The sequence below is a fragment of the Chiloscyllium punctatum genome, chromosome 17 (assembly GCF_047496795.1).
Source record: "Chiloscyllium punctatum isolate Juve2018m chromosome 17, sChiPun1.3, whole genome shotgun sequence".
NCBI classification, from domain to species: domain Eukaryota; kingdom Metazoa; phylum Chordata; class Chondrichthyes; order Orectolobiformes; family Hemiscylliidae; genus Chiloscyllium; species Chiloscyllium punctatum.
Genome location: NC_092755.1, coordinates 89,090,600 through 89,116,445, shown reverse-complemented (window position 1 = coordinate 89,116,445; position 25,846 = coordinate 89,090,600). Strand labels below are relative to the sequence as shown.

General features: G+C 39.6%; 2 protein-coding genes across 4 annotated transcripts in view; one reads left to right on the top strand and one right to left on the bottom strand.

Moving 5' to 3' along the window:
• chek2 (checkpoint kinase 2) overlaps positions 1-12,562 on the top strand; it is a 38,582-nt gene extending 26,020 nt beyond the window's left edge. For 2 of the 3 annotated variants that reach the window (XM_072587835.1, XM_072587833.1), the window contains exons 10-14: positions 1,973-2,136; positions 3,332-3,447; positions 4,007-4,092; positions 6,059-6,139; positions 8,844-12,562. In XM_072587835.1, the coding sequence (XP_072443936.1) occupies positions 1,973-2,136; positions 3,332-3,447; positions 4,007-4,092; positions 6,059-6,139; positions 8,844-8,921 (525 nt within the window). In that variant the 3' untranslated portion in view covers positions 8,922-12,562. The remainder of the gene's footprint in view (positions 1-1,972; positions 2,137-3,331; positions 3,448-4,006; positions 4,093-6,058; positions 6,140-8,843) is intronic. The other variant, XM_072587834.1, reaches the window with a different exon arrangement.
• Positions 12,563-12,869: 307 nt separating this feature from the next.
• Positions 12,870-25,128, bottom strand: gstt2 (glutathione S-transferase theta 2). Its single transcript, XM_072587836.1, has 5 exons — positions 24,913-25,128; positions 21,477-21,564; positions 20,216-20,366; positions 14,864-15,040; positions 12,870-14,048 (listed from the first exon to the last, which is right to left on the bottom strand). The coding sequence occupies exons 1-5, from the start codon at positions 25,034-25,036 to the stop codon at positions 13,908-13,910; spliced, it is 681 nt and encodes a 226-aa protein (XP_072443937.1). The 5' UTR covers positions 25,037-25,128; the 3' UTR covers positions 12,870-13,907.
• Positions 25,129-25,846: the final 718 nt, after the last annotated feature.

The following is a 25,846-nucleotide window of genomic DNA, read 5'->3' as shown; positions in this document are numbered from 1 at the left end:
TAAATCTCATCCTCCTTGTGGATCTTGTTGTGCACCTGGTTTTAAATTACACAACACTGGCGAACCACAGCAAATCTTCACGGGAATGCAATGATCATGACTCAGACCAGACTAAATTTCCCTAGTTTACATTTTCCTATCACTAGCAGCCGTCTAGGTCAAGTTCTGGAATTTCTTCCTGAAAATGTATCTATCCTTTTAAAACACTTTTTATAGCCCAAACCCTTGTCTGCTATCTGATTTGAGAGCAGCATCTCCTAAAATGTTTCATTAGTGTTTGTTTAAAAAAAGTTTCAAATTTAATTCATTTCTTATATGGAATATGAATGATGTAGGCAAAGTCAGCATTTGTTTTCCATCCTGAGAGCTGTGCGGCTTGCTTTTCTAGCCACTCAGGGCATTTCAGAGGTTGGGTAAGAGTCAGCCACTTTTGCTATGGGTCTGAATGGATGTGTTTGTCAGACTAGATAAGGATAACAAATTTCTTTCCCTAAAGTATGTTAGTAAATGGATGAGTTTTTATGATGATTGTTTCATCATTGTGGGTGTACTGTACCTTTTAAGGGAGTTTAAAAACTAGCAGAACTACCTGACAGCCCCAAGTATTCTGAATAAGATACAATGTAACATGTGGTCCAGCTACTGGGGTAGCTGGTTGCCTGGAGACAAAAACAGATTTTAATTAGGCCAATCAGTTTAAATTATATCCCACCCCCCAAAAAAAACCAAATTCCAGTCAAGTTTGAATTTAGTATATTGATAATCTTTAAAAGCCAATGACACAATCCGATGCTTTGCTTTGGCGGGGGGGAGAATGGTGGTATAAGACCAGGGAACGTTGAACAGTTGGGAAGAGAACTGCCATGCCACCAGCAGGTAGAGATTGTCTGAAAAATAGCTTTTAAAGATACTCTTATCGATTAGTGTCCTGTGAAGCATAATCTCTAAGAAGAAGAAAAAAAGACACTGGGAGATTCAAATAGAAGATTTGACAGCTGGCTGGGTTTGAAAACTTGAATTTTTGGTAAATCTTAATCAGAGGTTATTATCAGACTAGTATTATAGAAGGGAAGATAGGTTAAAGGAAGGAGTTATAAATATTTATTAGTTCATTATCCTTTAAGAAATAAAATTACTTTAAGTAGTTTTTGACCTCTTGAATTTTCATACATTATTGCACGGAATAAATCTTTTCTGTGTTGCTGGTGTAAATTAAGCAGGAGGGTTTACCCTGTGTTGTAACAATTGCCATTTCAGGACTAGTTTTATTTTCCAGATTTATAAATTTTCTTTTGAACTCCAGCTGGCTTGGTGGAATTTGAACTGGTTCCCCACTAGTCCAATGGTAAATGCATGGTGTTGTTGTTGCATCTCCTTGGCTTATTATCCGCAGAGAAACAGCAATACGAATAGGTTAATCTGACCTAACTTGAATCCGATGTATTTCTAGTATTGCGCGCAGTAGCATATGGGGTGAGTGGTGGTATCCCTACCCCTAGACCAGGAGGCCTAGGTTCAAGTCCTGCCTGCTCCAGGGATGTGTTATAATGTCGCTGAACAGTTTGATTACAAAAATAGGTTAAATAAATAAAGAAGTTATCCTAATTATTCATTTATATTAATTGAACTTTCCCCCTGCGCAGTTATCTCAAAAAAATCTACCATTTAAATTTGCCTTGCTCCTTTACTCTTCAGTTGCTTGCAGATGTTGTGGCAAAGCCAGCATTTGTTGCCCACCCTTCACGCATTCATATAATAGATGGTGAACCATGTTAAATGCTGTATAAATTGTGCAAACTGCTGGGAAATCTTGATAGCTCCATGCAAACTGTATTTAGTAATTGCTCCATTCTCTTTCATATAACAGAGAACATGGCAGTGCTTAACTGGAATCCTTCAATACATAACAAAGACTTGTCTCTTTAAAAAGTTGAATTTAATCTTTTCGAACACTATTTTTATTCTTTCTAAGATTACTGATTTTGGTCTGTCAAAGATCTTGGGAGAAACATCCCTGATGAAAACATTATGTGGAACACCCACCTATCTAGCTCCAGAGGTGTTGCTGGGTGCTGGAGCAGGAGGGTACTCCAAAGCGGTGGATTGCTGGAGCCTAGGAGTTATACTTTTCATATGGTAAGTCATTTGCTTTGCATGAATTTCATCTGATCAAGTGTTGGTTTTCGGATAGAAATTTTTATTTGAACAGTGATCTAGTAAACTGAAGCACAATTAATTGCAATTTTCACTTTGTTTGAAGTGAACTGTTAGTTTGTAAACACTTGTGTGTTTGTAGTGACTTGATGGCATGCAGGACTTGCTTTGAAAAGCAGATGGCCAGTCTGTTTTTCTCTTTATAGTTGCTGCCAGACTTGTTGACTTGCTCCAGCATGGTTTTGTTTCAAATTTCCAGCATCTCCAGTTATTTGTCTTACTAGAATGCATCCACTATGGATCAAATCTTTTCTTTGTGGGCCAATTAAAGTTATTGCTTCTTAAGAATATAGAAAGGTATAGCATCTGAAGGTAGGCTGCAATGTTTTTTTTCTTGCCCATTTTAAAAAAAAAATCATTAAAAGACTGGCAACATGTGGTTTTGAACTGTGTGCAAATCAGAAGCTGGCATTGAGAATTTCATGTATTGCAATGTATGAACTGGAAGGCATAGGCTGAGTGGACTAGTGGGTCTTTTTCTGTGCACTCTTAACTGTACTGTCATATGTTTAGACATTCTTTGTGTTGTTTTTTTGTACTCTGTAAAAGTTCAAATAGGTAATTCTTCCTATATGAAAAATATCAGCCGGAAAGTGTCTTAAAGTATATGTGGAATTAATCGGTGTTTGAAATTAATGTAATATTAACTTGCTTAAACTTCAGAATGATTTATTAAGTTTTGAAAAAGACACAGTTCATCTATATTGATTATTATGGCTTCTGAACAGATTTGTTTTATTAAATGGAGGGTGAACATAAGTTGTACAATTTGTTTTGACTTCTGTTTAAAATGCAGCTGCTATTTGGTGAGAAAGGAGGGCATGACCCTCCTCAGTAGACCATGAAAATTGGTGAATACTAAAGACCTCAAAAAAGTTTGGTCTTGCATTTGAGGCAACACCAACATATGCACAAAGACCAGATACTTAGCGATAATGTAATGTTTCATAGGATGAATTTTTTTGTCTTATTGCATAATTCAGTCTAACAAAAGGAGCTTGGCATCCATGTCTTGTACAAAGTATTATTTTCGAAGAATATCTGGTGAGCAATTGGCAAAGTGAATAACCAAGTCCCTCTATAGTTACTAGAATGGAGACTGCATTTTGTTTTTCAGCTTGGGTGGGTATCCACCATTTAGTGATCAAATCAAAGACATGAATTTGAGGGATCAAATCATAAATGGACATTACAAGTTCATCCCGCAGTGCTGGGCAAATGTCTCTGAAGCAGGTAAGTGTAATTTGTAATTAAGGGAAAAGATTGAGTGAAATGTGATCAGCATTCAAAGCATTAAAATTTTATTAAGTCATCCTCTCCCCCCTCCGCCTCTCTCTCTCTCTCTCTCTCTCTCTCTTTTTCCAACTTCTCCTCCACTCGCACCACCAACTTGTTTTTTTGTTTTTGCTATTTATGAACATTGGAATTCTTTAATGTTCAATTCAGTATTGACACTTGTGGAAAGTATTTGGGCAACATAGTTGCTATATGGAGGGATTACCAGTTTCTTTAAAGACAAAATGTAAGAAAGCAGAGAAAACTAAATTTAATAAAGATATTGATAATTTTTAGTAGCAAGATTTGAATGAAAGACACCAAATATTTAATGCTCATTCCCAACCTAAATTAAAGCTATGTTCCTTTATAGCTGAACAGATGGTCGGAAGCTGAGAATTAAAAAAAAATTGCGCATGAGGAATTAATTGGTAATGTTATCCTGTCTTTAAATGGCAACTTTATTTGTATGACTTTCTTCTGTACACAATAAATTTCCACCCTTATTTCTGCTTAGCAAAGGACTTGGTGAAGCGGCTGCTTAATGTGGACCCAAATAAAAGATTCACAACAAAGGAAGCTCTTAATCACTCTTGGATGCAGGTAGAGATATCCTTTAAAATTATTGAAGCATGGACACCAGCTGTTGTCTTGTAGTATTGCTCATAGCTAGTCGTTATAATCGTCATAACCCACTTGGGAAGGTGTGCTGATACGCAAACCCCATTATCAACTGGGGTGACCACAAGTTAATCAAACTACTCAAATGGTGAATGATAATTAACTTATTAATTTAAATTTAATTAAAATTATTGAATGGTGGATCAGGCTTGAAAGGTCACACAAACTATTGCTGCTTTTATTTCTTGGGTCGGCTTGGGTGTTACCAAAAAATACCTAAGTGAACAGACTAATGCATATTATGGAGATAAGGATTAGAAATATTAGGAAATACATTTGTTTGATTTCTTTGCAATTTCAGAAAAGCTTAATTGTCTGTAGTTATTCTCTCAAATTCTGGAATTTTATATACCAGGCAATTTGGTGTGTTTTGCCTCTGCCAGCTCTCAACGACCCAACCATAAACCTTGTAATTTATCTAGATACATATACTTTTCCAAATACTCTGTTTGTGTTTTGAATTTTTAAAATTCTACTCCATTAACTTTATATCTGGTGAATCATATTCTAACCACCGAAGAGAGAAAAAGTTGCTGACCCTTTCCTTTTGTAAAATTATACCTGTTTAGCTTATACCAGACATAACCAGTCAAATTGTTTTATTTGCAGTCAGTGTTTATAATTTTCAAGTTGCCTTCTGAATTTCCCAGCACTTACAAAAAAGCTGAGGTTTCTTTGCATTAATCATAGTCAAAAACCTGGGTTTAAAGTAAGACTTTGAGACTAGATGGTGCTCTAACAGAGAAAGTGAGGACTGGAAGCAGACTTGAAAAGTGTGGCGCTGGAAAAGCAGAGATGAAGAGCTTATGCCAGAAACACCAATTCTCCTGCTCCTGACCTGTTGTACTTTTCTAGCACCACACGTTTCAACATTGTTCTAATAGTCTAATCAATAATTCAAAGCAGTTTAATGTTGTCACTACTTTTGTCATCTCTGCTTCTGTTGTGTACAATCTAGTATCACATCTTTTTTAAGACTGGCTTTATCACTTTGCCCTTGCACTTGAATTCACTTCTGCTTCTAAGATGCATTGAAGCACACCTTTTGAATATTAAATTTCACTTGACTGCTATCTCTCCAATCTGTTAATCTGTTCTCTCTACATGTTATGGCAGTACTTTTAAAAAAATCAATACATACACAAGATTCTGTGCATTTCATTTTATCAATATTGTTAGTACCTTTAAAAACTCTTTCTTTTCTATTTATCAGAAAGACCTGGATTTAGCTAATTATTCACAACGTGTAGTAATTTTGTCCTATTTCATCTCCTCAAAATGAAATTGGTTGCCTCGTCTGTATCTAACACAGTTTATTTATTTGCACTGCTATTTCTCCAGTGCCTTGGTGTAACATCCATATTCAAAAATCATTTGAAAGACTGGTCAGAAGCTTCGATATTATCTTGCCCCTGGGCTTTCCTGTGTTCTGGGATACATGCCAACATCTTTGAGATTTGGGTGAGGAACAGGGGTGTGTGTTGAATGACCGCCTCCTTTGTTGTAATTCCTTCCCACCTACATAAATGACGGTCAGTGACAACAGGAAAGAGTCATGGTCAGTTATATGATGAATGGAATATTAGGGCTTCTACCAGTGCTCTCTATAGTTTCAAGTTACAACTTGTAAGTTATCACAGTAGCTTGAACTTAGAGGCAGGGTGGGGGCCCAATTGGCTGGTCTGGATCAGGACCTTGTTATGGTTGGAATGGGTTCAGGATTTTCCTTGGGTAATGCATTTTTTTAAAGTCTTGTTTTAATTTTAATTTCTTCATCAAAGACAGTTTCAACTTTTAATTGCTTAGTTACTTTATAGAATTGTACATAGTTTCTATCGAATGACACCAGCTATTAATTTTTATCATGCTGAATTATGCTTCAAACAAGGATGAAGATATGAAGAAAAAAGCGAAACAGCTGATGGATGCCCGGACGGAATTAATGTTGCCCCTAAGCACAACTGATCAGGTAAGGAAAGCCAACCCTTGCAGTTGTAATTCCATTCTCAACAGTGCTCGCTTTTGCTGTTAGCACAACTTTATTTATTCTTAATGCAGTGGGTGTTTTGATATACAAGAGGCTGCACATGATTTTTGCCTTCAGGAATAAACATAATCTTCCATGAAATGAAACTTTTTAATAAATGAGTCAGATCGGATTTGAAGTGCTGCATTCAGGTTTGGTCACCTTTGTGGTGAAAAGCATGTATGTGCAATAGTGGTTCAAACTGTAGACCAGCTGAGATATTAAGGTTGATTGTTCTTCGTTTTACACAAAATAAACATGGGTTTAAACATGAAATGAGATTCTTTGTTTGTCCACTTCCCCAATGTCCAGCAGTACCACTATCCAAATTCCATATAACAGAGCAAACACACATGTGAACTGAATGGAGAATGCTGTAAATCAGCTGTGTAGGAAAGGTTTTGTTTTTACAGTAAGTCAACAGGGAAATGGAGGAGACAAGACCTTGCAGATGGACATCCACTCTGAAAGTAGGATATCTGTTGAATTTGTCGATGTTCCCCAAGGTCCTGTGAAGCTTTGCAGCTGTGGGCTAACAGTTGGTTTTGTTAGATATTATAACGTTTTATTGTAATATTAAAGTTCACTGTAAGTGTTGATGGACTCCACATGATGTAACATAACTAAATTATGGGATCCTCTCTAATCTCTGCTGTGCTTTTATGGCATAAATTGTTGGTTTAAATTTATGGCATATGTTTTGGCAGCTGCTGTGGATCTAAATCAGTGATTTGCATCTCTTCGGAACCCTTCTTGCCTTTCGAATTTTCCCATTGCCCATTTGAATGCTTTGCCTCTTTCACTTCATACTGAAACTTTCATCACTTGTCTGCTTTCCTTACTCTGTTGCTAGTTCATAGAATTATACAGTTAGAGAAGACACCATTCAACCCATTTATGTTTTTAAATAAACATTGATTTAATTTGCTGTGCTTTCCTTGTTTTTTCCTCTCGTACATATATTCAGTTATCTTTTGCAAACTACTATCTAGTCTGCTTTCAAGTGTGCATTCCAGATTATCATACGGGTATTTTTGAAACAAATCCATCCTTCTGCTTTGCATACTGCTGAATGTCACACTGGTGCTAAGTTTACTGCTAAATGACATGACCAATATGTTTTTTAAACCTTTCACTCTGTTCTGGTTCTTTTGCTGAGCTTGAGTCCCTCTTTCAGTAAGCTCACAGCTAACCTAAATGTATCCTATATCATTCTCCAAAAGCTTATGAGTAGCAACACAGTGACGTCTAACTTCTGAAGATTGGAATTTTCATTACACAGAGAAGCTTAGGTATTCTAGTGTATGAGTCATGTAAAGTTAATATGCACTTAATCAAGGGAACTCACTGGTGTATCTTTTACTATGAGAGGAATATAAAAGTAAGTATACAGCAGTTTCACTGGGTCAGTGTTATGGAATTCCCTCCCTTATAGGTCTGCCTTGCAGCACATGGACTCTAGCCGTTCAAGAAGGCAGCTTAACCACCACTGTCTTAAGGGCAACTAGTGCACAGAAGTTCAGAGGGTGTTTACTAGATTGATTCCTGGAATAAGTGGGTTGTCCTGTTGTGAAAGGTTGGACATGTTGGGCTTGTTGCCACAGCACTTTAGAATAATGATTGCAACTTGAGTGAGGTGTTCAAGATTCTGCATGGTCTTGACAGGTTGGATGTAGAAGGGATGTGGGTGTTACTCCAGAACCAGAGGACACTTATTAAATTGGAGATTGCCATTTTAAAATGGAGACAAGAATTGTTTTTCTGAAGCTTGAGAGAGTTTGGAACACTGCCTCCAAAAGTGGTGGAGGCAGGTTCACGTCTCAGAGGTGGATTAATCCCCTTCCCGAACAAATATCTAATGGTCTGTAGAAAGGTCACTGGACCCAAAACATTTGCCTCTGCTTTTTCTTCACAGGTGCTGCCACACCTGCTGATTTTCTCCAACAATTTCTGTTTTTTGTTTCATGTATCTAAGGTTACTGGGGTAGATGGAAATGTGGAATGTGAAGCACAAACAGTTCAGTGGTGATCATCTTGAAAAACTGAGCAGATTCAAAGGGCTAAATGGTCTATTTCTTCCCTTTTGTATTGTCGTATGAAGAACCTATTAAATTGTTAGTATTTCTTATCTCTGTACTACATAAATTCATGCTGCCTGAAAATTAAAGGAATAGACTAGCATTAGAAATTTTCCTCTGTCATTAATCCAAATGTGCGTCAGAAATCATTCCGAGTGCTTTTTGTCAGTGCTTTGGTAGCTAGCAGATTTTGAGGTTGTCCATGCGAATGCAAATAGTTGATTGCTTGCATGGAAAATGGGAAAAACAAACTGAGGTGCATATTGTTATGCCTAGCTGTTCATGAATGTGGCCATACTAGTTTAGATGTTGTCTGTAAATGAACCAACTGAGGCTTTTTTTTTGGCTGGCTTAAGGTTGCTAAAAACATTGAATCCACAGCTTTTCCTCCATGTCCCAACCCTTTGGTTCTTTTTATTGATTTGCTCTTTTGACTTAAAATAGGGTTTCACCAACATCAGGGAATTGCAGAGTGCTTTAGTACCAATGAATTGGGAAGATATGATCAGGAGCAAGAGTGAAATGGTATTGGTTAATAAAGGTAGGGTTTTTGTTTTCTTTCTTTACAGTCATCAACTGGTAGGAAAAGGCCACACGAAGAGGACCATCCTTCGAATACCAAACGACCCACTCTCTCTCTTCACTAAGCAAACCGGTTACTCATGATTAGGGGAATTTGAGTGGATGCAGCATAGCGTTTACCTGCTGTGTGTGGAGATCTCCAAGAAACTGCTTCATTTGATTTGCATCAGGCGCCTGTGGCCCATTTTAGTTGTTGTTTTTGTGCTTTGCTTCTTTTATTACTGTAATTAATTCTATCAATGCATCTAGAATTTTTCCTGAAATCTTGTTTCAGAATAAAAAGTTGACTGGTTTTCATCCCATACTCTCTGGAGACCATAACGGTATATAGTCAGTCATTTGTAGTCCCATTATACAGATAATTTGCTTTGTTTTAAACCACGATACCTTTTATGTGCCATAAAGGTGTTGCACAGATTAAAAAAAATCAATGAGAGTATTTACAATTATAATTAGCAAGGAGCTTGAAGAGCTTAATGTTTCTTTACACAATAAATTTCCGCTGGTAAAATTTGGTGATTTAACATTAATATCTTTAAAAATATTAATGAAATGGGGTCTAAAAGTGCTGTTGAATATTGCAATGCGTCACAAATTTCCCAAAATAAATGAAAGCTGGGGAAAATAATTGGACATTGAGATGAAGGAAAACCTAATGTAAATGACCACTTTAATTACTGCTGCTGTTAATGGTTGTATTTGACTCTAATGTTGTCAACCCACCATGGGCTGGATCCCTAGGTTGCATTTCTGATGGCTTTTTGCCATGGATGGCAAAGGCAGAGACACTTTAAATATAATATGGAAAATGAAGATTCTGGCAAACATATTTTTTGGTATTTGGATCAAAAACTGCAAAAGTGCCATTTTAAGTGTACTTTTTCATATGAACTGCAAATACTGCATTGAAATGAAAGGTTGTCCTTGCACTTCCTCAAATTTCTGTAGAATTGTGTGTTGGTATCCCTGTGTGTTAATTGGTGTATCCACTGCCTAGATCACAAGGATGCCAAGTTCAATTCCTTACTCTATTCTGAATTAATTGATCCCAGCCAGATAGTAGGAGGATCACTACAACTGGCCTCCCAGGCGTCATGCTGGGATAGATGCTTCCTGCGTCTGATAGTTCACTATAGAAAACTGTTCATGTGAAGCTTTGTTGGGCTGTTGGATTGTGCCAATTTATGATGCTGACAAATAGCCTTCCATTTAATTGTAGACTGGCACACAGTTATGTCGAAGGTGGCTCTTGTCTAAGATGCTAGAGATGTGCTACACATAACCATACATTTCTATGAAGTGGTGTCTTCAAGGAGACAGGAATTTGCATGGAGTGGGAGAATGTTGACTGAGGTAAAATTCTTTGAGTATTTCAGGTAATATAGAAAGGAAAACCAGATGTCAATCGGTGTAATCTTGGTTCTGCTGCCAAAATTACTCACATGTTGCAACCATTTTTTCATTCCATTATGTTGGGAGGTTATTCCCAGATTTGTGTTTAGCTGAGGCTCCTCGTCTTAAGTAATCATACAAACTTTAGTGGCGTTTAATGTCATTTTGCTGAAAGCTGAAATATTGTTCCATTGTGGAACATGCACATACTGATTTTCCACCCGTTCCAACATTTTATGATCTAATACTCAATATTTTAACTAGTCTTGATGACAACTGCACTTTGTGTTGCAACTCTTATCTTTCATCACCTAAAAAGCTATTACACATGAGTTGTGTACTCATTTGGTTGGACTTTGAAGGTGTAGTTATGTCGTTCCTTGTGAATTTCTGTAAGCCCAATTGGTTTTCTGCTGCAATAGCATTTCTTTGTGTTCCTGGATTCTCATTGTTCCTTTCTGAATACTTTACACATCTGTAATTTAATTCATGTGGATCAGTTCTATATTTCTGTTACAGATACAAGCATCAGTGCGAAATGTAGAAACCTTTAGTGTACCACCTCAAGTTGAATGGTATGATTCTGGCAAACAGAACCTTCCTTTTGCTTCAGATTTAACTAATATTTAGATGGTATTTAATAGAGGATGGCTGCTGATTCGATCTGTATTGAAAAAGTGGCAAACAACCAGGAGCATGTTGAAATAATTGGTTGCAGCATGTGTAATTCTAATGTGAATGTAACATTGGGTCATACACCTCAAATTGTATTTTTTAACAAATGTTCATGGAATCTGTCCAAGATATCTTGTGGCATTGAGATTCCATCCGCTGTGGTTATAAGTTTTTTTTTCAATGATTTTGTTTTGTGTTATACAGTCTGCACTTCCACATCTCAACATCATCATCCTTATAACGTTTAACTGTTCTAAGTTTTGTCAAGGGATAACTTTTTTTTTCTTCTGGACTAGCTTCAACCAAGGAAAGTAAACAAAAAAGGTTAGAATTAGACTAAACAACAATTCAACCTTTCTATTTACTTTTTAATAAAACTTGAACTTGTATATCCCAAGATACTATTTAATGCATCATTCCACCTTTAAATTTCTTTTTCACTAAGTACTTGAACTGAGCCTTAGTCCCAAAAATCTGAACATTTCCATGCTGTTCAAACATAGGCAAACTCTGTTGGAAGATGGAGGTGGTTAAATGTTGCTTTGCTGTATTTTCGTTTTGGTAAATTGAACTTTTGAATGAGAGAGGCCTGAAGAACAGGAAGTGAAGTTAAAACATTTAGAGATTTAGTTGAGGAAACCCTTACTTTTGGGTTTGATCTCTAAAGTGTGCTTTTTTTTGTATACTGGTTTGTCTGTTTTCTCTAAACTGGTGGATGCTTGAATTTAATTAAGCAGTGTGTTTAAAAAGCTCTGGGGAAACTAAATTCTCAAGAGCTGTTTTCCTCTGCTTCGTAAATATTACTTATGTAGAAGTCCCCCCTTCTAGTGTATGGCCATCACACCTAGTTATTGTTGCAAACAGTTTTGCAAAGTAAAATACATAGTTGGTTATTGACCTTCCAGTTACAGCTCCGTTACTGATCTGAGGAGCCCAGTTACAACTGTTACTGATCTGAGGAGCCTGGAAGCAGCTACAATTATCCTCACTATGAATATTTTGGCCATTTTATAGATGATAATGAAGGAGCTTGGCAGTTAAAGTTTACAAATTTGCTCCTAACTACCTCTGACCAGCACCAGGAAGATTTGAATTTATTATAGCATTTAGAGGTGATGATGCTAGATTCAATCCAGTGAAGCAGGGGAACGGTAGGTAAAATTTACGATCATGACTTTGGACTGACTTTTAATGAAGAGGGTTTGAGTACACTTCAGGGCATTTCTATTTGTATTTGGACACGGACCTATTGAATCTGTTTCGATTTATGCTTGTTGGATCTAACGATTAGTCAGAATGGGCATCTTTCTATTCCCAGCCTTTTGACTTTGGTTTACATTGTATTCTGTGAACAAGCTCAGAATAGAGGTTAATTAAATATTCATTATTATGCTCTTGTTTCTGTAATTCATTAACATTATTGCCTGTCACCCCTGCTAACAAGGAATTTTTGATATTGACAAATATTATAATTGGGCATCAGTGAACTTTCAAATGTCTCAGCAGCTAATTTTATCTGTGGTTCCGGATGACTTTCACTCACTGTATAGTTAGGGAAGATGGTTTATGTGAAAACTTGTTTTATAAATCAAGGTTGACAAAATATTTTGTACAAAATTCAATAAATGATTTACAAGAATTATACATCTTATTACAAATTATTTGAGAGAAACTGGTTTCCTGCAAGTACATTGCTCAGATTATATTTTAGAGGAAACAAGTTATGCCATGTGATTTTAAATCTTCATTACTATAGCTAATTGATTCAATGAGAGTACGTTTTAAAGGTTGTAAAGGATGGACCAAGATTAGAATACTTCAGAAGATGAATACTTCAGATCACTGTTACTTGATATTACTGATCCGTCTCACCTAGGAGTTGGGTTCAGTCTTAATTTTTTGCTCAAGAACAAGCCTGCCAGTCACGATAGCAACAAAGTCTCTGGCATATTACAAGATATTCAACTTTAATGTCTTAACAAAACACTGAAAGATGTCAATGATACAGGACAAAGGAACTCTCAACTTTTGACCAGAAGCTACTGTAAAGTTGTTACTCAGAATGCCATATTCAGCATTTTATCCTGTCTGAACTATGTGACAGCAATTCAGACTCTATAGTTCTGGGCCACTGCTTAACATGTGGTGTGCCTCTTTGAAATGATGTGTTGTGGTATTTACTGTGATGTTTGGAACAGAGCCCAAATGTCCAGTGGTCTGTTGCCCACTTGGGGATGATTTGTGGTAGTGGGAGGAAGCAGGAATTCTGATGTCGTTTTCTGAGGCTTGATGTTGAGAAATGAAGCCTTCATGATAGACAAGTACCAGATATATGCAGCTTTTCTGTTTGTTGCAGCTCGACTGGCATAGTGGTGCATTGATGGGATCTGAGTTAAGAATAATTGTCACTAGACTCTGATTTTTCCTACTTGGATCACAGACTCCATGTGCACTTGCCTCAGCTAGACAGAAAAGAGGAAAATTAACAGTTCTTTTGTGCTTTTAAAGTACATGGATCGAGTTTGTTAAATCCCAAGGACCCTCCCAATCTCCTGTTGAAGATGACAAAACCATGGGACTTCTAATCTATGGAAGTGGCACAAGGCATCATGAAGTGCAATGTGGAAATTGCTACTCTGCTTGGTGCCTAGAATAGAAATTGCATAAAACTCTAAACAACTGAAACCTTATTTATTGAGGCACTGTTTTATAGTGATTATATCTGAGAAATGAAGACTGCTTGCAACACCACTCCTAAATTCCTTTTGTAAGGTAGTTTTAGCCTTGGTCTAATTTGACTCCAAACTTAGTAATTTGCTTTCATTAATTAATTGTATGGCTATTAAAGTTACTGGAACTATTAAGTAGTACGTTTTATTAATCAATTACTTTAAAGGCATGTGGTTTTGACAGTTAATTTTAGACCCATTAAGTAGACTAATTTACAGGAATCTATCGTTTAGAAATTCCACATGATTTAGCTTTTAAAGCCTAGCTTTATCTCTTAGTTGATAAAGGAAAGAATGCACATCATCAAATGTTTTCCCCAGTGCCGACTGCACTCTGTTACGCCAGGCGATCAATTTTGGACGATCTTTCAATATGTCACGATTTGCTCCAAGTGGCTGAATATTTATAAAAACAAAACAAAAATGTAAATTAATCAGTGTTACATTTTCAGTCAGTTTAGTACAGGAGTAGCAAGACCTGATTTATTTTCCCACCTGCATTACTGTGAAAAGGCTTGAAGCAAAAGCTGTAAATCATAGATTGATTTAGTTTATATTTACAAAGAACTGATTCTTTTTAGATCAGTTTGACTTTTTTATTACTTTTATTTGGCTTGCAGTAGCTGAGCCTTAATTTTCAAAGCGTGGAGTTATTCAGCGAATCTAAGAACTAATGTGCAGCAGCACCACGATGGTTGGCAACATACCACTAAGTGCCAGCAGTAGAACCTAGGTTTGATTTTATACTTAGCCAGGAGTTGATCTCCGCTTAATGTAAAGTTAAAGGGTAAATAAAATGGAATTAATGCTTTCAGCTGCAGTCACTTCTGTGAGTTATACTGCTTCTGGTCAGACCGAAATTCAGATTCATTTTTAAAAAATAGAGGAATAGATCTAGGATTTCTCTAATTATTTCCTTTTTCCTTCACATGTGTCCAGAATATTTATCAATGTGCAGTACAGTAGTTCAAGTTTTCTTTTGATGACAAATTGTGGGCACAATGGATGGAGTCTGTCTCTTAAAATAGTAAGAGGAGACAAAATTGATGTGCAGAGGAAGTTCAATTCCAAAACAATGGAAGGATTGGTAGAAATGTACTCTTCATCTTTGGAGCATTTTATCCATTTCTCCTTTTGCAAATTTTGCTATGGTTTTATCAACGTCAACCAAATTAGGTGATGACAGTATGTACAACATTCTTAAACCTCACCTGCATCAGTTCACAGATGGCCAACAGATCAGCTAATGTCATCTCATCACCACAGAGGAAGGCCTGGTCCTTCAGAAACATTGATTCTAAAATGTCCAAGGTTCCATTCAATTCAGCCAGAGCTTTGTTCAGCTTTGTCTCATCAAGTGGCTGGCCTGTCATGCGAGGAATCAAAACCTGCAGGAACATATTGTGAATTAGTGATGCTTAAACATTCTACCAACTGTATAATTTGAACCTTCAACACAAAAGGAAGCTAAACTACCTATGTTGGCTCTATCAAAGAGCAGAAAGTGAGAACTGCAGATGCTGGAGATCAGAGCTGAAAATGTGTTGCTGGAAAAGCGCAGCAGGTCAGGTAGCATCTAAGGAACAGGAGAATCGACGTTTCGGGCATGAGCCCTTCTTCAGGAAAGGCTCATGCCTGAAACGTCGATTCTCCTGCTCCTTGGATGCTGCCTGACCTGCTGCGTTTTTCCAGCAACACATTTTCAGCTCTTTCAAAGAGCAGTCACATTTAGGGTATGGATGATCAGAAGAGAGAGAACTAAATTCCTGATATGTTGATACCTGCCCAACTTCCTTTTAAAGTGAAAAGATAGTGGAAGTCAATTCTGTAAGAGTATTCTGGTTTCCCTGGAATGATTCAATATATTTTAATATTTCTCCCCTACTCCCCTCTGGATCCTTACTCATTAAGATAGGTTGACAATAATACACGGTAGAAAAGCATGAGGCTGGGGAGAACCCAGCAAGCCATGCAACATCAGGAGGTGGAGAAGTTGATGTTTCAGGTGTAACCCTTCTTCAGGACTGTGGGTGGGAGCTGCAGATAAAGGGGGTGGCAGGGGCAGGGTAGTGAACTGGGCATGGGTGAAGACAGATAGAGGGCCCGACCTGGTTGGTCAGTGAAGGAATGATTGTGGGAAGGGGAAGTGCTAGAAAGGAAGCTGGGGGAAGGGCAGTAATTTGAAATTAGAGAACTCAATGTTGAGTCGTCAGAGCTGCAGGTTGCCCAGGCAGAAGATGAAGTGTTGTTCCTCCAATTTGCAAATGAGGAGGCCAAGGATCGTCATGTCAGAAAGGGAGTGGGAAGGGAAATTAAAATGTGCGGTGACTGGGAGGTTCCGTTGTGGCAATGAAGGAGGCCACACACCAAAGAACAGGAAAGGAAAATAAGGCTGAGGGTACCATCCTACGTCACTGTTACACCTGCCTCAAACACTGGATTGGTGGAAAACTGGGTGCAAGTTGTTTTGGTGATGATAAGGGTGGGACATTTGGAAAAGTGCATTGGAATAAATATGACTGAAGTTATGTCTGCTCTTCAGTGAGTCTACCTATGAAGGCACAGCAAAAATTCATCCCAAGGAAAAAGAAGCATTCTAAAGGGAGGATGAGGCAACCGTGGCTGACCAGGGAAGTCAGGGACAGTATAAAAGCAAAAGAGAAAGCATATATTGTGGTTAAGGACAGTGGTAAGCCAGAGGATTGGGAAATCTACAAAGACCGACTGAGGACAACAAAAGAAATAAGGAGGGAAAAGATTAAATATGAGGGGGAACTAGCCAGTAATATTAAAAAAAAAAGACTCAAAGTGTTTATTTTTAGATATATAAAGGGCAGAAGAGAGGCCAAAATAGACATTGGGCCACTGGAAAATGAGGCTGGAATGGGGAACAAACAAATGGCAAAGGAACTGAATAAGTACTTTGTGTCAGGCTTCACCGTGGCACACACTAGTAACATCCCAAAATTTCAAGAGAGTCGGGGGGGGGGGGGGGGGGCAGAGATAAGTATGGTGGCCATCAACAAGGAGAAGATGCTACAAAAATTGAAAGGTCTGAAAGTGGATAAATCATCTGGACCAGATGGGCTACATTCCAGAGTTCTGAAGGAGATAGCTGAAGAGATAGTGGAGGCTTTAGTAATGATCCTTCAGGAATCACTGAATCGGGGAGAATCTCTGAGGACTGGAAAATTGCTAAGGTAACCCCACCCCCACCCCCCTTTTAAGAAGGGAGTAAGGCAAATTATATGCCGATTAGACTGATCTCAATCATTGGTAAGATTTTTGAGTCCGTTGTAAAGGATGAGATTTCCGAATACAGAGGAACCTCAATTATCCAAGCGAGGTGTGCAGGCAGTTCGTTTGGATAATTAATTATTCGATAACTGATTCAATGCCTCTCCTCTGGGACTCTGAAGTTTCTTTTTTCCTCGCTGTACCTGCCTTGCTCTCTCTCTGTCCCAGGGTTTGTTTCTGAGCAGACACACACTTGTGTGTAAGGGAACTGCAGCATTGCTGAAGCCTCCCGCTCTCCCGCTTCTCCACTCCCCATCAGTTCAATGGGATTGACACAGAGAGTACTATTAAGTCCGCTCCCCATTCAGGAGACTAGGCAGCAGCACACCGCTTGTGAGCCCCTGTCTGCCCCCACCCCCACCACCTTTGCCCTGTACAGGACAATGTCGGAAAGATTATCTGGGGAAGGGAGGGTTTAGAGTACACCCCTGTGTAGAACCCCAGGAAAGTATTGGGGGGGGGGGCAGGAGAGAGAGAGAGGGCATGCGGTCAGTCATTTGGAGACTGTGTCTGGGTTCCCATCGATGTCCAGGACTGTTCTCTGCAGCATTTCAGTAAGTCAAATTCACTTTTAATCATTGTAAACAAAAGACACGATCAGTGTTGGAAAACACCTCTTTGATGTAATGTTTTTATTAGGACTTTGAGATCTTCATATAATTTGAAATTTGATAATTGATATTTGAATAATCGAGGTTCCTCTGTACTTTTAAGTGTATAGTAAAATAGGGCAAAGTCAGCATGGTTTCATTAAGGGGAGGTCATGCCTGACAAATCTGTTAGAATTCTTTTAGGAGATAATGAGCAGGTTAGACCAAGGAGAGCCAATGGATGTAAGCTACCTGGATTTCCAGAAGGCCTTTGATAAGCTGCCACATAGGAGTCCGGTAAGGACCCATGGTGTTAGGGGCAATGTACTAGCATGGGTAGAAGATTGGCTGTCTGGCAGAAGGCAGAGAGTGGGGATAAAAGGGTCTTTCTCAGCTTGGAAGCTGGTGCCTAGAGGTGTTGGTACCATAACTTTTCACTTTATACTTTAATGATCTGGATGAAAGAACTGAGGGCATTCTGGCTAAGTTTGCAGATGATTTGAGGCCACTGCTGTTTGTCGTTTTTATAAATGACCTGGATGAGGGCGTCGAATGATGGGTTAGTAAATTCCTGGATGACACGAAGGTCAGTGGAGTTGTGGATAGTACTGAAAGATGTTGCAGGTTGCGCAGGGACATAGATAAGCTGCAGAGCTGGGCTGAGAGGTGGAAAATTGAGTTTAATGAGGAAAAGTGCGAGGTGATTCACTTTGGAAGAAGCAACAAGAATAAAGAGTACTAGGCTAATGGTAAGATTCTTGGTAGTATAGATGAGCAGAGAGATCTTTGTGTCCATGTTAATAGATCCCTGAATGTTGCCATCCGGGTTGATAGGGTTGTTAAGAAGGCATACTGTGTGTTAGCTTTTATTGGTACAGAGATTGCATTTTGGATCCAAGAGGTCATGCTGCAGCTGTACAAATCTCTGGTGTGGCCGCACTTGGAGTATTGCATACAGTTCTGGTCTCCACATTACAGGAGGGATGTGGAAGCTTTAGAAAGGGTACAGAGGAGATTTTACTAAGATGTTGCCTGGTATGGAGGGAAGGTCTTATGAGGAAAGGCTGAGGGACTTGAGGCTGTTTTTCGTTGGAGAGAAGAAGGTTGAGAGGTGACTTAATTGAGACATATAATCAGGGTGGACACTTTGAGCCTTTTTCCTTGGATGGTAATAGATAGCACGAGGGGACTTCACTTTAAACTGAGGGGTGATAGATATAGGACAGATGTCAGAGGTAGTTTCTTTACTCAGATTAGTAGGGGCATGGAACACACTACCTATTACAATAGTTGACTTGCCAACTTTAACAGCATTTAAATGGTCATTGGACAAACACATGGATGAAAATGGAATAGTGTTGGATAGATAGGCTTCAGATAGGTCCCATAGGTCGGTGCAACATCCAGGGCTGAAGGGCCTGTACTGTGCTGTGCTGTACTGTAATGTTCTATGTTCTATACAAAAATAGGTGGAAGGACAGGTAGTATTGGGGAGGTAGGGAGGTTGTAGAAAGATTTAGACAGGTTCGGAGTGCGGGCAATGAAGTAGCAAATGAAATAAAAGTGAGGGGAACACAAATGGGGCAAGTGTGAGATCATGCACTTTGCTAGGAACGACAGAGGCGTGGATTGTTTTCTCAATGGGGAGAAAATTCAGAAATCTGAAGTGGAAAGGGACTTAAGAATCCTAGTCCAGGTTTCTTCTAAGGTAAACTTGTATGTTGAGTTGGTAGTTAGGAAGGCAAATACAATGTTGTCATTCATCTCAAGGGGACTAGAATATAAAAGTAGGGACACACTTCTGAGGCTTTATAAAATTCTGGTCAGACCACATTACTGGTATTATGAGCAATTTTGGGCCCCATACCTCGGGAACCATGGACTGGGCCCGGAGCGGGTCCAGAGGAGGTTCAGGAGAATGACTGCAGGAGTGAAAGACCTAACATATGAGGAACGTTTGAGGACTCTGGGCCTATACTCTGAGGAGTTTAGAAGAACAGCCTGGACAGAATGGACATTGGGAAGATGTTCCAAGCGGCAGAAGAGACAAGAACCTGAGAGCATAGTTTTGGAATAAAGAGAAAACCCTTTAGAATGGAGTTAAAGAGAAACTTCTTTAGCCAAAGTGTGGTGAAACTGTGGAATTCACTGCCACAGAAGGCTGTGGAGGCCAGGTCATCAAGTATGTTTTAAAACAGAAATCAATAAGTTCTTGACTGCCAAGGGGATCAAAGGTGATGGTAAGAAAGTGGGAAAAAAGGTTTTCAACTCCCATCAGGGGGAAGTGAGGACTGCAGATGCTGGAGATCAGAGTGAAAAAGTGTGGTGCTGGAAAAGCACAGCAGGTCAGGCAGCATCCGAGGAGCAGGAATGAAGAGGTTCTATTCGAAATGTCGACTCTCCTGCACCTCGGATGCTGCCTGACTGGCTGTGTTTTTACAGCACCACACTTTTTGACTTTGCCATTCAATCATGGCTGATAGGTTTTCAGAGCAGACACGATGATCGAAATGGCCTATTCTCTGCTCCTAAGTTGCCTTCTTGAATCATTGTAGTACATGTGGTGGAAGTACACCTACAGCCTAAAAACACATGCTCTTTGCTCTACAGTATGTGGCTGGAGCCAAATATCATGGCAGCAAAATACGTTGATTAGAAACTTTTTTTAGTCCATACCTCCAGGATGAAGACTTTTGATGCGTGATATCTCACAGTAGCGTGCTGCCATGCCATGTACTCATCCACCTTTGCCCTCTGCATTGAGTCTACAGGGTACCAGAATTGAGGGATATCATACTTTGTTGCCAGGTACTTCAGAATAGCAACGCTGCAAACAACATTCTTAGGTCAGGAAAATAAAATAATTGAAATGTAGAAAACACACAATCTGCTTTGATCTCCAGCATCTGCAGTCCTCACTTTGTCCCTGCAACTGATCAGAGTTGAGTGTGTGGTGCTGGAAAAGCACAGCAGGTCAGACAGCATCTGAAGGACTTATGCCTGAAAGGTTGATTCTCCTCTTTCTTGGATGGTGCCTGACCTGCTGTGTTTTTCCAGTTCGACACTCTTGACTGCTAGTTGCACTTCGGTAAGCTGCATTTTTGTGTCATACAGGTTTTTTTTTTGCTGTTATTTCACCATAAGAATGTACAAAGGATTGATGGTCTCCCCTCAAACTATTTAAAACCAAGTTTTGGCTTTAATGACCAACTTTCAGCATTCATGACTTTGATGCTGTTTGACTCCAAATTTAATATTGCATGTGGGACATACTTAAGCAACCCCAATGTATATCGTCTGATGTAATGTACGTGGGAGACTGAAGATCTAAAGAGAAAAAGGAATTCTAAAGAATGGATTGTGTTATGTATCTTATTGAAGACTGTGGGAGAGGAACTCAATGTTCTTTACCAAAGATATACAGTACTAAGCATTGCTTTTGATTGTGATTAAGACTCACTGTACTATGAACTTCTCTTTGAAATTTCAAAGCTGTGATTTTCTGATTCTTGCTTTTCACCTGCACACACGAGGCTTTTATATATTGTTTAAAAAAAAAGCTTTCTAACTCCTCCTTTAAAACCATTAGGATGCATACGTTAACATCAGCTGCAGTTCTGGGACAGAGACCAAGAAGCACCTGACAGCACAACCATTATAATGGTTACTAATGTGCTTAAAGCAACAGCTTGCATTAATAAAGCACTTTTAAAATATCCCATGGCACGAACAAGTGATTATCTCATAGTTTTGTGGGCAATTAGGCACGAACCAGAAAAGTGTAGGTTGGGTAGTGCTGTAAAGCACGCCGTCTAAACTAACTCACTAGCCTTTCACTTAAGAAGACTGCTCTTCATGTTTACTATAACAATACAAACTCAGCCAGAAAAGTAAGGAGAATTCAGTTTTTTTATATTGAAGTAAATAAAAACCTCACCTCTCAGTCAGAACAAATCCATTGTCCACAATAACTGGCACTTTCTGATTTGGATTGAGTTTAGTGAACTCTGGGCTCCTCTGTTCACCTGTTCAAATAAACCTGATAAAGATTAACTCTGAATCAATGATATTATAAAGAAAAATGGACAGAGCAAAGGCATCAGGGTAATGTCACTGAATTTTCTAGTAGATCTGCAGTGAACTGTCCTTCATAGCCACATCTCTGGCTCGTTTTCCTTGATTTTGGTTACATTTTCTACAGTTTCAACCAAATTTGAGGACAACTGATCCAAGATATTTTACATTTTTGCAAAATGTGTTCTACTCCTCCACAGATCAGAAAGAAAGGCAACTTACAGAATTTTAACAAACATTTAAATGGTTCAGATAATGGTGCTATTAAGCCATAACATTCTACCAAAGTAAACCAAGTGGATAGGAGCTAAGGGTGTGGAACGCACAGCTGCAAGGAAGCAGATTCGAAACTAAATTTCAAAAGAGGATTAAATAGATTTTTTTTAAGAACAAAGTTAGGGAGAAAGGATAATTTGTTTAAAGACCCAGCACAGCCTTTATTCCAAGTGATGTTCACCATTAGATTGATAATGACTCACTAGTTGACAAAGGATAGTGCTGTATGTTGCAGTCCTAACTACTAGTGGTTTGTAGTTGGGGTAGAGTGCTCCAGATATCTTCATTTCTAAATTATTTGTAATTTAGTCAATGTGTTTCGACATGATGTGACAGATGGGACTTGAAACCAGACCTCTAGTCCATACCAGCTCTTTTTTAAAAAAAAGGTAAAGTCACCATAGTCCCACCACAGCATATAGTGGCTCTCTCAATAGAGACAGAGATGACTGGTGGTGATTTAACAAGAGGATCACCACACCTCAGGTGAGGGGGAGAGGTTTGAGGCATTTCCTTCATGATAACCTTGACCAGTGCTGGAATTGAACCCACACTTTTGGTGTCACTCTTGATAACAAACCAGCCATCCATACACTAATTTAACCAACCCCATCACTTAATCTGAGGAACTTTCTCATTAGCAGTGTTAGAGGGTAAACTACTGTTGAATCTTAATGGGAAGAAGTACATGTTTTACATAAAATGTACGTTATTGCAAGAATAGCAATAGGTACAAGTTACACAGTCTTTGTAAATATATCTAATTAGTCTATCACAGTCCAGAGATGGCTCAACCATCTCCATGTGGACCGCATGTTAAGCCTGCCCATTTCTCCACCCAAAGACAGTATGTAATGAATCTTGAGGACTTTGAACTGTGGACAATTTTGCCAAAGGAGAAATTTTGAGCTTTGGCCAAAAGGCGTGATGCTGTATGACATTGTAAGTTGTTACTTGACATAATGCTCTCAAGTTCAAGTTGACATAACATTCCTTCTGCAACTGGATCGTTGACCTCCTGACCCACAGACTGCAATCAGTGAGAATAGACAGCAGCACCTCCACCAGTGGGCCCATGAGGATGTGTTCGCAGCCCCCTACAGTATTCCCTGTGCACTCATGACCATGGAACCAAATTTTGTCCTAACTCCATCTACGAGTTTGCTGATGACACCGCTGTTGGAGGCTGGATATCAAACAATGGCATGATAGAACACAGGAAAGAGAGAGCTTGATGATGCAGTTTAAAGCTAACCACTGTGCCACCGTGGGCGGCACCGTTAGCACTGCTGCCTCACAGCGCCGGAGACCCGGGTTCAATTCCCGCCTCAGGCGACTGACTGTGTGGAGTTTGCATATTCTCCCTGTGTCTGCGTGGGTTTCCTCCAGGTGCTCCGGTTTCTTCCCACAGTCCAAAGATGTGCAGGCCAGGTGAATTGGCCATGCTAAATTGCCCGTAGTGTTAGGTAAGGGGTCGATGTAGATGTAGATGTAGGGGTATGGGTGGGTACGCTTCGGCGGGGTGGTGTGGACTTGTTGGGCCGAAGGGCCTGTTTCCACACTGTAAGTAATCCAATCCTTTCCCTCTAAGTCAACAAAACTAATGAGCTGATTGTTGACTTCAGGAAGCAAGTTGGAGGGCCAGCCCCTGTCTACATCAGTGGAGGTGAGGTGGAGAGGAGCGATGATCACCAACATGCTATCCATTTAGTGCAAGGGTCAAGAAGGCACAAAAATGCCTCCTCAATCCTCAGGAGTCTAAGAAACCTCATCACGTCTGTGAGGCCTCCCACCATCTTTTATTGATGCATCATTGATAATGTTCAATCTGCATGTGTCATGGCTTGGTATGGCAACTGCTGTGCCCAGGATCGGAAGAAACTACAGAGAGTTATGAACACAGTTTCATCCATCACACTAGCTAACCTTCCTAACTCCATCTACACCCCTCCATTCTCTCAGAAAAGCAGCCAACATTATCAAAGGTCCTCCCTCCCCAGTTATAAGCTCTTCCAACCTCTTCCTTAAGGCAAAAGCTTAAACCCATGTACTAACAGGATCAAGAACAGCTTCTGCCTCGCTGTTATTAAACTTCTGAATGGATCTTTTAAATTTCAAATCTATTGCTGACTTTGCTTTTTATGCATCTTCTTTGCAGCTGTAACTTGTTATTTCTCACTCTGTTCAATGGTCTTTGTATAATGTGAACTGCCTGTACTGCACACAAAATTTTTCACTGTACTCAAGTACATGTGACATTCATAATTCAAGTTTTGGTGCAAATCTCTAGGTCTCTGCATTGATCACAGTGGGGCAGTCTGTCTGATTTTAATGTTAGTTTTTTTTGTTGAAGCTGTTACAAATGCATGGCGAGTTCAATGGGTAAGAATAGGAACCAGATGGATTTTTACAAGGATCTATTATTAGATTAGATACCCTACAGGTCTTTCGGCCGAACCAGTCCACACCGACCCTCCGAAGAGTAATCCACCCAGATCCATTTCCCCTCTGACTAACTGACATGGGGAAATTTAGCATGGCCAATTCACCTGATCTGACTGTGGGAGGAAACTGGAGCACCCGGAGGAATCCCATGCAGACACGGGGAGAATGTACAAACTCCACACAGACCCAAGGCTGGAATCGAACCTGGTACCCTGGTGCTGTGAGGCAGCAGTGCTAACCACTGAGCCACTGTTTAATAATTGAAATCGCAGATTTATTTAAGTAACCGAACTGAAATTCTCTAACTCCTGTCGTAGGGTTTGAACTCCTGCCGCTGGTTTTTTCCCCCCTCACTTCTGGGCTAACCACGATCCCTCTGTATCGCTTAACTTGGACTCTGAACTCGGCTGTACAAATTCACCAACTGACGTTATTTACACGATTTTGACATCTGAAAAAAAAAGCTCATACCTAATGTTAGAAACTGTGCATGTAGGGGAGAAAGAGGGTGGAGGGGAAGGCACCGGATTTACCCCAGCCCTGTTTGGCAGGAATGCGAGCGATTTCCTTTTGCTTACCCTTCCGGAGGGCCACGGGTTTTTCCACATGCGGGATTCCGGTGCGTCTGAGGAAGATCAAGACGGCCCTGGAGGGCTGGGACAACAAGTCGAAGTATACTCGTAAGGGGAGCCGAGAAGCCATGGTGGAGGGGTGGAGCAGCTAACAGAGTACACACACAACAGCGCACTCACTCCCGCAACTTGCTACATGGAGCTTGATACAATGTAACCAACAAGCGGCCAATCAAAAGCTGCAGAGAGCGCGATACAATCGACAGCTGCCAAACCGATACAGCCCCCGCTGTAGAGCGCAGACAAAATTCACCCAGGCAACATTATTCCAAGTGTTAAACTTTTTTTTATTATCGGGTGTGATTGCCAGGCTCTATGCAATGGTTTGCCCCCCGCTTCCCCCATCTCACACCACGTTGTACTTTTACGATTGGAACCATTAACTCTGATTTCTCTCCACAGCTGCACCCAGACCTGCTGAGCTTCTCCAGCAATTTCTGTTTTGCTTTGTGTTGGACATCTAAATATTGTAGTCCATGGGTGGGATTTGAATCCAAGTCATCTAGGGAGCCAAACAATAAACAGAAATTGCTTGTAAACCACAGCAGGTCTGGCAGCATGTTTGTAGAGAATTCAGAATTAATGGTTTAGGTCAAGTGACCCTTCTTCAGAAATTATATGTTGTAATAAGTTTTTTTGTAGAAGATAGGGTGGAGGTAGGGAGTAAGGAGGAAACAATAGGTCAAGATAGAGCCCAAAGAGAGAAAAGAACACTTGGACCAAGGAGTGGATAATAGTCAGCCTAGGAGAATGAATGGCTGTGGATGCGGACTGTTAGGGGCTAACAATGGAGTGTGTGGAAAAGCAGACCATGTGACAACAAGGCCTGGTGTGTGGGGTTTGGGGTAAAAGGACACAGGATAATGTGCCTTAAAGTCTG

Coding starts and splice junctions, on each gene's coding strand:
- gstt2 (XM_072587836.1), bottom strand. CDS start 25,036: ATGGCTTCTCGGCTCCCCTTACGAGTATACTTCGACTTGTTGTCCCAG. Junction 20,367..21,476: donor GGATTTGTTCTGACTGAGAG/GTGAGGTTTTTA, acceptor TGTTGTTTGCAG/CGTTGCTATTCTGAAGTACC. Junction 15,041..20,215: donor CAAAAGTCTTCATCCTGGAG/GTATGGACTAAA, acceptor ATGTTCCTGCAG/GTTTTGATTCCTCGCATGAC.